Raw genomic sequence first — 11406 nt, forward strand, 5'->3', positions numbered from 1 at the left:
ATATCTTAAATTTCTTTCATATCTTATGTTTTCCTTCTGTTGAAAAAAAAACTGGGTCTGAATCATTATGTGTAAAAATACACCTCATAAATAATTTGGAAATTACTCTTTGCTATACTGGACTGCAACAAAACCAAACAAATCTCTCTTATACCTGAATACCCAAGAAAGATGTTTCCATTTTGCTAGAACAAACTCAGCTTTGTTAAATAAGGATAGGAACAAGGGTAGTTCAACGAACACAAGAAGCATGTGCTAGCTGGACTATCAAGCTAAAGTGTCCTGTTGATAAGATTGAAAAGCTCCAGTGTGCAATAACTGCAGCTGCCCATGCTTAAGCAGGGTCTTCTCCTCCTTTATCTTTCATTAACACAGTGACTGTGAAAGATTAGCATGCCTTATCAGCCAACCTTGTTTACCATCTGCAATGGTCATCGTCTGTGATGAAACATGATCTGTGAAGATTTTTAAGGTGACGGTGTCAGAGAAAGATGATCAAGTGGCAGAAGTGCTTTGAATATTTTCCATCATCATAAACTGCCCCGCTCTCTGTTTAAAAACTAACACTGAGCCAGACAAGAAGCACTCCGACTCGAGAAAGCTAAGGCATAAACTTCAACAGGAAGAGAAGAGCAAAAATGTCCGAATCAAACACCAAAACTAGTCAAAAGAAGCCGCCCAACAAAAATGTGAAGAAGTTGCGAACTATAAGCATGGTGTGTAGCTTGGCGAAAAGCTGGCAGAACTGGGTGGCAGAGAATGAAGAAAAGCAAGCCAGTGAGCCATCTGGATGGACCCCTTCTGATGATAAAAATGAGAAATCATCCAAGACGCATCCAAGAGCACAAGACAAACGGGGAACGAGCAAACTCACAGTTGACTCTGAGAAGGAGCTTCTCAACTCTAAAATAAGGAGCAAAAAAGTGGTTAAAACCGTGACCAGTAAAGTACAGGAGAAAGGGGTGGGCATTGGATTTTTGACCAACAGGTACCACAAAGAAGCAGATGAGGTGGATAAAATACTGAGAGAGAAAATGTCTCCGACGAGAAGAAGGAAATGCTCCAACCTGGTGTCGGAGCTCACAAAGGGTTGGAAAGAGATGGAGAAAGAGAAAAAGGATGTCACAGTGGAACTGGAGGAAAACCGGATCAACAGTATGGACTCGGAGGACAGTGGGTTTTCAGAGGGGAATGACAAAATCCAAGAAAGGGCAGAAAATACAGAAATACAAGAGGAACTAGTTGAAGTTTCATGTGTGAAGATCAAGCGACCTTCTACTACAGTGTAAGTACCATGTGTCATGAAAAAATCAATACAGAAATTAAACAACTCTATGAATGTTTACCACAGTAAGTTTTCTCAGTAATTTTGGCAATTACCACATGTTTTTCCATTGTTATGCCATGTTTTTCTTGGTTTGTAGGTTTACTCTACCTCTGTGTGCTTTACCATGATTCCGCTTTGTTTTCCCACTCCTGTCATGCATTTGACTTCACAGCATCCAAAAACATTGAATTAAATATTGGTTATTCCAAAAAGAATAGAGACAAATAATAAAACAAAAACACTATCATTGATTGTCTGAGGTTACAGATCGTATATAAGAAGATTTTTTCTTTGCAGATTTTTTCCAGTTTCCAGTAAGGTCCGCTGTGCAATACACACTGGAATACTTTACCCAGATTCAGTTACCAAGTTTTGCCAAGAGGATTATGACTATTTCAATGTGTTTAAATTACAGTAGGAAATTACTTCAGGGGAAGAACAATAAGATATGTACAAGTGTCTTTTGTATATAGGTCATTGCAGAAGATATAAGTTTAAGCACTTGCTCACAAAAATACAAATATAAGGCTACATATTCACGATAGCATTGAGGCTGCTGCTACCTACCAAGAAAACTGACTCTAATTGAAACTGACGTGAAGTGAATTAAAGTGAAGTGGAGTGAGCTGAAGCAGGTCATTAATAAAGCATGTACATGGATAGTAAGTGGAACAGCAAAACTCAAATAAAATTGTAGTCTCTATTTTGTATGCAACATTGACCCCTTGTGGATCAGCCATATAATGCAAATTCATCTGATTTGTTTATGTAGAAAAATACTGAATGTATACCTTCACTTTTTTGCTAAATCAGTATCTAATTATCCTGGTACGATTAAATGGGTACAGAGCCCAGACAAATGTGTATAAGAATATATCAGCTTTGATTAATTAGCCTTGTTGACTTTACTGGACATGTACTGTGCTTTCCTTAGGATCAATAAAGATGTGGACGAAGTCAAAAAGATTAACATTCTTGCCAAGAAATACAGCCCAGTGGGGAACCTAAAGAGCAAGTGGCACGACTGGGCAGAGGAGCACACTGTGAACCAGAAATTGAACCCTTTCAGTGAAGAGTTTGACTACAACCTTTCCATGTCTACTCGGCTGCATAAAGGCGACGAAGGTTATGGGAGGCCCAAAGAAGGCACCAAAACGGCAGAGAGAGCCAAAAGAGCAGAGCAACATATCCACCGTGAGATTAGTGATATGTGTTACATCATCAGAACCATGGTTGACCCGGGGCCTGATGGCAAGACACGGGTGACATTTGGGGAACTGTTCGACAGATATGTACGCATCTCAGACAAAGTTGTTGGAATTCTGATGAGAGCCAGAAAACACGGAAAAGTACACTTTGAGGGAGAGATGTTGTGGCAGGGACGAGACGACCATGTTGTGATTACTCTTTTAGTGTAGATATTTACTTGGTTAGGAGGCCAAAATCCCCAAAGCAGCCCAAAAGGCCCTTGTTCATTCAAGAAAGGTGATATACTCTTTATTTTTTAATTCACACTTACAGAGGAGTGTTTCCAGATAAAATAGTTTTTTAGCCAGTATATTGGTATGAACTGTAACATTTCAGTGAATTTAATGCTTGCACCTACAAATGATTTCTGCTACTTCACAGGCTTGCGGTGACAAGGCCCCATTGTCCCAAATTACCAAATCTTTTCTTATTTTAAGTCAAGTGCTCTTGCGTATGTCACATAAACTATAAAAGATCATCTGCTCTAATGTTGGGTGTCATGGAAAGTTATGTTATCTGACTCAGAAGTCTTAAATTTGTAACCGAATGTAACATGCTAAGTAAAAGAAAAACTTAAGAAAACAGAAAGCGGAATTTCCCAGCTTTGTGTCTCATAAAACTATTTGTTTCTATAATAGAGTCACGTCAAATCTGATAATGGCTGTTGTTTTTTAATCTGCACCAGTATGGAGCCTGATTTATTCCAGCAGGGATCCACAATACATTTTAAAGTTTATATTCCAACACTTTGCACAGAATAAAAACAAAAAAGGTAGACGAGTCTGTGGAAGAGATCAATTTTCTGCAATGCAGTGCTCCCACAGCTAAGGCCAATTAAAGTGACAAGTGTTTCAATCGAAAATGAAATAAATTAATTTGTCATCCACTTGGCAGTCGGTGATAAGTCCAAACTATTACATAAAAAGTGTTTTATTAGCCACATAGACATGTGTAGAAAGAAAACATATAACAGACTCCAGGTTACTAGCGTCGATCAAAATATAATTCAGATTAATTCAGTTGCTGTTCTAAAGCAATCTATCAGTACTCATTGTCTTCAAAACCTGCAACAATAACAATCTAACAATCTGTATAGCTTAATTAACAGTAGTTTGCAGTAGTGTTATCATAACAATTTTAATATCAATATGCTCTTTATGTAGAGAAGGGCAGGGAAATTGTATTTATCTAGTATTCAAAGTAAGGGATTCTTGGGAATAACTCACTGACACGTTGTGAATATTTAATATTCTGTTTCAATGTAGAAATCATCCAAGACGCATCCAAGAGCAGAAACGTAAAATGTATTTATAAACTATAATAATTCCTGTGGACTATATTTCTTTTTCTATTTTTCTATTGTAAAATGTAGGCTCTGTAAATTAAAAAGCTGAGTGTTTTTCACTTTGTCCCTTTATCCTTTTATCCATTTTCAACACTGAATGTGGTGTATTTCGAATCATTTTTTGTTTGCGGTTCATTGATTCTTTTAGCATAACTTCGTTTGCCTTTGCTTTAAAATCTAAAGTAGTGCTCCATGTAACTGTGACATTTTCAGATGATGATTGCTGTAGTATATGTCTGGAAAAGTACATGTAATACTCCAATAATTTACAAAGACATTTACTATATTCATTTTCATTTATTACAAAAAGCAAGCCTTTGTAGACTTATCTCAGTGACAGGGGCACATACCTGGAAACAGATGACACATAATGATAAACCAAGTTTTGTATTCAACAGAAATAGAGAATAAATAAGGGAAAATACTGCTATGTTTACAAATAGGAAGGCAATCTTCATGTACTTTCCAAAAGTCTTAGTTTGTGTTTCTATTCCCACCAACTAAAATTGATTAACGGTGGAATTGGCTTCGAATGAGCCTGATTTCACTACACAGAGAGCCAATAGTGCTTACATGTCCATTTCTCTAAAAGGTGAGTGGCTGTGTAGCATCTGTTGGTCATTAGAAAGCATCCTTTTGAACATGTATTCCAGTAATTGTTTGATTCTTTGCATTTGTTTTCCTTTTTACTGTATTTGACAAACAGCTGTGCCTCCATATGGAATATTGTCATTTTAACAAATTAACCAGTGTGTAGTCACTACAGGGCCCCATGCAGGACAAGAAGAGCAACCAATTTTCTTCAATGAATTCATAGCTAGAAAAATATTAATATGATTTATATGAATGAAGCATACCATAGCAGGTAGTGTACACCAGGGACCTGGGCCATTATACATATATAATACATACACATTACAGAATAGTGAAATTTGTAATTGAAATGTGATATGTAAATAATAATAATTATTATTATAATTACAATTATAATTATAATTTAAAACAGTGGTACAGGATAGTTGTCTGGCACAATGTTGTCATTAGTCTGCCTGGTAATGGGATTTTTTCCACTAAGACTTAAATTAAACAGCACAGCAAAAAGCAACATAATGACACTTTGCTGGGAAATATGATCTACTCTGAATCTATTTTATGAACAACATATCTGTGGGAGATAGTGTCTGGAAACAATATTAAGTTTATTTAATTTATACCCAAAGCTCAGCTCATACTGTACTCAACATAACACTTAGTATCCAGTAGCAAGGAGGGAATGTTAGAACTTAGATAGTTACTTTGAAGCCCATTTTCTCAATGATGGCAGCACATTTTCACAGTACATCCGGCATCATTAACAGATATAAATAGGAGCCCTCAAAATGAGTCACACTGTAGCAGAGTATTCACCTTAATGCACCTCTGAGAAAGACCTTTGTTAGTCACTTACTTTTCCAAGTCATTACAGGTATTCATTTGGGTCTGAAAAATCTATAAAACAACAAGAAGAGTTTAATCTTTGTGTCATCAGTTCCTGTCCAGAATGAAAAAGTGTCACACAAATTAAAAGAGCTCAACCCGAGCTCTGAATAGAGGCTGTTGCTTCACTCACCTACAGTAGTTTGTATTCAGTCTATATATTTATTCTCTGCAGTCCAACCCAATGGAATGGTACATGTTCAGGTGTCAAATGATCAGGCCTGGTCTAACAAACTGATAACTCCTTAACAGAAGAATGTCTTCATGTATTGTTTTTTAAAGAATGAGTATCATACATTTCCATTTCTAAAAGAATGTATTTACACTTAGTAAGGCAAGTGATTAATTGCATGTTGCATTTTGATAAATCTAGGAACTCATTCATTATGTTGTGCCTGCTATGAAAAACCTGAAAAGTGGAGGAAGAGGAAGAAGATAAACAAATAAATATAAAAAAGGAGAAAATCTCTAAGCCAGGTTGGGGTTCTGACTAATTGATTCTCGAGTCTCATTCACTGGTAAATCAACCAATTTAATACATTAGAGATCCTTCCAGCCTTATAATCCATCCAAAGTTCAACTCTTAACTGAATTCAGCTTGTGCATGAGTGTTCTTCAAATTGTTATTACTCCTGGAAGTTTTGTAAGAGAATATAAGGCACGATTTCTCAGTTTCATGGGTGCAAGTTTAAGGTGTAGGTTCTAAAGCTAGATCAAAAAAATCAAAAAGATAATATACTCCAATACAGACAAATTGCATGGTTTAAACACACCATTGTAAGTGTCACAACTGTCTGTGCAAACAGCCATAGACATGGAGGACTCAATTGTGGGATGAAGGTGTGTAGCAGTCCAGGTCAAAGAGCTGGCTAACAAGGCAATAGAGGAAAGGCAAAAGCAGTAGTTGGGGGTCACAGGTGGTAGGTCATTCAATCAGGCATACAAACAGCCAGAGGGCAATCCAGGAGTCAAAACACAGGGTGCAAACAAAGGCCAGAAAACCATGTAATCCAAAAACAGGCAGTATGCTTCAAAATGCATGTAAACTGACAAGACTTAACATTACATGCAACTAACAGGGGGTTGAAATACAGAGCAGAGGGAAGCAGGGGACAGGGATGTGTGGTGCTGGTCCAACGAGAGAAGAGGGTTGATGGTGCATGTGCACATGGTGCTGAGGAATGTTAATTGGGTGATTGATCATTGTGCTGGGAGTGTGAGAGACGGGGTTAGAATTCAGGTGATGAGGACCTCTGTAGGTGAACTGGGGAAGTGTGGAGAGCTGATGTAACAGTAAGCATATCACACTATTTGTATGTGCCACTATCAAGCCATATCACTAGATGGCACTTTTTACAGTAAGAATATGAATGCAGTAAAAGCTATATCATATTGTTATTTTCATTTATTTGTTTGTTTGTTTGTTTGCTTGTTTGAAATTACTTCTAATAAGAGTATTATACTCTGAAAGAATCACAATTTGATTATTTGCAAGTAGTGTCATTATTAATACAAAACAATGGTATGAAATGTGAATGAAATTCTCGTTTATGATATAATTTAAGAGCATTTGTTCCTCAAGAAAATGTATCTGAAACATCCAATTCTTCAATTAACACACATACAGTAATTAATTAAATTTCTGTACATAATATCACTAAATTACTCACATTAATTCACTCTAAACAACTTAAATGGAGCAGTTAGGTCATTGTGACCATCATCTGTATCACTAATTAAAATTTAGCTTGGGCCATTTTCAGATTTCAAATTTTCCATCAGTTGTTATTGTGAAAATGTATCTAGAACATCCAATTATTTAATTAAGACGCATAGGCAATTAATTAGCCAAACATGTAACAAGTATGCAGAATCTCCTTGATGAACAGTAATACTGCATTATACTTCAGAATAGATAGACTTTTCATGGTAACCCATTATAAAGCATCAGTGGCTTGTCCAAGTTTAAGGCCAATCACAAGCCTGAACCCTAACCCTAGCAAACACCAAAAATTAAAACGAGGCCCATAGAAATCTGCACTCAGTTCAGCCTTCTCTGCACAAAAGTAACACCAACCTTAAGGAAAGCCTACGTTTACTGCATACTCTGACCCTAGCCCTAGCCCGGACTAAAATAAATCCTTAGCTAACTTAATTTACATTGCATAATTTAGCTTTATTACACAAAATAATGCTGTCTAAAATATCTAAATTTAATCATACAAACAATCCAATCCCAACTGAATTACAGTTTTTCCTATTTATTTATCACGATTTTCAGTTAATCCAGATATTGCAATTAATTTGCCTTATGAAACTGTGGTACAGCAGCAAAGAACAGAAATATTTAACTGTAACTGTTATTACTCAAAATAAAAAAAAACAAATGTAACCATTAGACTATTATTAGTCCCAGTTTTATCTGAGTTTTTATCTTTCTTGCTAAGAAAGCCTTGTAAACCCATAAGTCTACACTTAACTGTATTGGCCTTAGCTGTTTAGACTAAAATGTAATTTCCCAGGCCTAAATGAAAATGCCACTTTGTTTTGTGTTATGTCCTGGGGGAGTACTATGTCTACTGGTTTTCACCAAACTGTTAGAAATATTAAGCCCATAACGGGACTATTTTCTTAATTTAATCTTTTTCTTCTTCCCTCAATCTTTGGTTTCAGAAATCTATACTGTAGAGGTGTGTTGTTATCAAGACCTTGAGCAAACACAATTCCACTCAGTCAGTGCATGACTTGTTTAGTTTTGCTCTCTTAAATCAACAGCTTCAGACAGGATATTGATTAATGATGTATAGACACAGGTGGTAATTACATTGTGGTTCATTTCCATTCACGCAGCCATGGCACAACATTCTCGACTGCTTTGTCCCTTATTCATGCCTTGTGTTTTTCAGGTGGGTTGTAATGGATAAACAACTCAGCTATCAAATTTGTTGGTGTGGAAAACATTTCCAACATGTATCTGTACATTTGACTCAGTTCAGTGCTCTCTGCCATCGGCACAAACAATGCTTGTTTTATTTTATTTTTGGCATCCATTATGGTATAGCCTACCTGCTTATACAAAGCTTTAGTTTCCTATTCTGGCTCAGAAATCTTGGAACCTCACTTGCAACCAATCAGTCATTTGTATTACAGACATTCATTGTATTTCCCCTTGTGTTTTTTCAACTACAGAATAATGTATGATTGGAAAAACTCCCACATTCCTTTTCTTTGGGTGTTTAATGAAATTCTGAGCCTTACAGAAATAAATCCCAGAAACCACTGCTGGTAACAGTGCAAGGCTGGTATTAGCATAGACAAGTCACAATATTCTGGACTGCTTTGATCATTAAAAATGCTTTGGGCTAGACTGAATCAAAATTTGGACCTACTTGCAAATAGCAAAGTACAAATCTGTACCCTATGGCAGTTTCATTTAATGTTAGAAGCCACTTTCTCTTACTTATAAATCAAAATTTGTGACTTTGTAATTTGCGATTTGGTCTGGCCCTTTGTCTTAAGTTGGCAGACATGAAATAAAACCAGTACTGAGCTGTAAGGTAGAGAACACTGAACTAATGGAATATTAACAATGCATGTTGAAAGTCTTCTCTACCATGTTATCTATCGTCAAATACACAATGGCCTACAAATCAATAATATTATGATTTGGATTATAGAAAATGCATCAAAATATCAGGTTGTAACACAATATAATGTGAAAATGGGAGTGAATATTTCATATAGCCAATGTACATAGTAAGAAAACCCATCCTATAAGTAATTACTGTAAATATGACAAACAGGAAAAGGAAAACATCTGTGCCCAGCCAGGGGGAACTAAAGAGACATTGACATCATACAGGAGCTTGAGGCATAACCCATCTGTCTGTTTTAGAGATGCAGATAAAATTCCATTTGGAGACTCATTCTTTATGCATTCAGATCAAAGAGACACTTAGCAACAATGGGACAGATACCTACCTTGGAAAATTCTCCCCAAAAACTGTTTAGTTATAATGTTCATGTATCATTTAACGTACAATTAAATTCAGGTTTCCATGCAAACAAAACATTTAGATAACTTTTTTTTTTTTTCCTGAGCTTACAAATATGTTTTTATATTCCATTTCTTCCTGTTTTTTAATCATATTTTAGATTTCAAATTCAGATTCTGATAACTTAATACTATTAGAAGGAACAACTGTAGGTGCTGTTTGATGACCAAAGAAGAATACTTCATGGAAATGTAAGGGTGTAAAAATTATACTATATACACACTGAGTGTATAAAACATTCACAACACTTTCCTAATATAGAGTTGCACCCACTTTTGCCCTCAGAACAGCCTCAATTAATTGGAGGATGGACTCTACAAGGTGTCAAAAATGTTCCACAGTTCCTGGCCCATGTTGACTCCAATGCTTCCCACAGTTGAGTCAAGTTGGCTTGTTTAGGATCTCTACTCTGAATTGCTCGCCCCATCACATCCCACAGATGCTCAATTGGATTGAGGTCTGGTGACTGGGCAGGCCACTGCAGTGAGCTGAATTCATGTTTGTGGAACCATTCCTATACAATCCTAGCCTTGTGGGATGGGGTATTATCCTGCTGAAAACATCCAGTAGCAGATGGATAGCAGAGACCAGGCTTCATCAGACCAATCCTCCAGTGTCAAGTGTTTTCATTCCTTAGTGCATTGCAAGAGCAGTTTCTTGGGATTTGCTGATAGAAGTGGAACTCTGGTAGGCTGTCGGCAGCCGTACACATTTGTGTCAAGATATGATTTGTGCTTTCTTTTATGGGTCTTTTGGCACCAAAGTTGTACTGTAGTTGACTATCTGTAGCCTGTCTGTTGCTCTGCACAATTCATGTCAGCCTCCTTTGGCATCTTCAGCAATGAGCAATTTTCAACCACTGGCCTGCCGTTGGCTGATTGTCCTTGGGGTGGTGGACCATCCTTGATACAGATAGGAATGTTAAAATGTCAATGAGCTGGACACATTGCAAGAAAAACAGATCAAAGATCGACAAAAGAAGCTATGAATATACACTCACCTAAAGGATTATTAGGAACACCATACTAATACTGTGTTTGACCCCCTTTCGCCTTCAGAACTGCCTTAATTCTACGTGGCATTGATTCAACAAGGTGCTGAAAGCATTCTTTAGAAATGTTGGCCCATATTGATAGGATAGCATCTTGCAGTTGATGGAGATTTGTGGGATGCACATCCAGGGCACGAAGCTCCCGTTCCACCACATCCCAAAGATGCTCTATTGGGTTGAGATCTGGTGACTGTGGGGGCCAGTTTAGTACAGTGAACTCATTGTCATGTTCAAGAAACCAATTTGAAATGATTCGACCTTTGTGACATGGTGCATTATCCTGCTGGAAGTAGCCATCAGAGGATGGGTACATGGTGGTCATAAAGGCATGGACATGGTCAGAAACAATGCTCAGGTAGGCTGTGGCATTTAAACGATGCCCAATTGGCACTAAGGGGCCTAAAGTGTGCCAAGAAAACATCCCCCACACCATTACACCACCACCACCAGCCTGCACAGTGGTAACAAGGCATGATGGATCCATGTTCTCATTCTGTTTACGCCAAATTCTGACTCTACCATCTGAATGTCTCAACAGAAATCGAAACTCATCAGACCAGGCAACATTTTTCCAGTCTTCAACTGTCCAATTTCGGTGAGCTTGTGCAAATTGTAGCCTCTTTTTCCTATTTGTAGTGGAGATGAGTGGTACCCGGTGGGGTCTTCTGCTGTTGTAGCCCATCCGCCTCAAGGTTGTACGTGTTGTGGCTTCACAAATGCTTTGCTGCATACCTCGGTTGTAACGAGTGGTTATTTCAGTCAGAGTTGCTCTTCTATCAGCTTGAATCAGTCGGCCCATTCTCCTCTGACCTCTAGCATCAACAAGGCATTTTCGCCCACAGGACTGCCGCATACTGGATGTTTTTCCCTTTTTACACCATTCTTTGTAAACCCTAGAAATGGT

At 37.4% G+C, this 11406-nt stretch overlaps 1 protein-coding gene across 1 annotated transcript; it reads left to right on the forward strand.

Moving 5' to 3' along the window:
• The first annotated feature begins 474 nt into the window (after positions 1-474).
• Positions 475-3979, forward strand: abrab (actin binding Rho activating protein b). The gene is made up of 2 exons (XM_066715965.1): positions 475-1285; positions 2262-3979. Exons 1-2 carry the CDS (start codon positions 639-641, stop codon positions 2743-2745), a joined length of 1131 nt encoding a protein of 376 aa, XP_066572062.1. The 5' UTR covers positions 475-638; the 3' UTR covers positions 2746-3979.
• The last annotated feature ends 7427 nt before the right edge of the window (positions 3980-11406 follow it).

Source organism: Amia ocellicauda, chromosome 10 (genome assembly GCF_036373705.1).
Source record: "Amia ocellicauda isolate fAmiCal2 chromosome 10, fAmiCal2.hap1, whole genome shotgun sequence".
In the NCBI taxonomy this organism is placed as follows: Eukaryota; Metazoa; Chordata; class Actinopteri; order Amiiformes; family Amiidae; genus Amia; species Amia ocellicauda.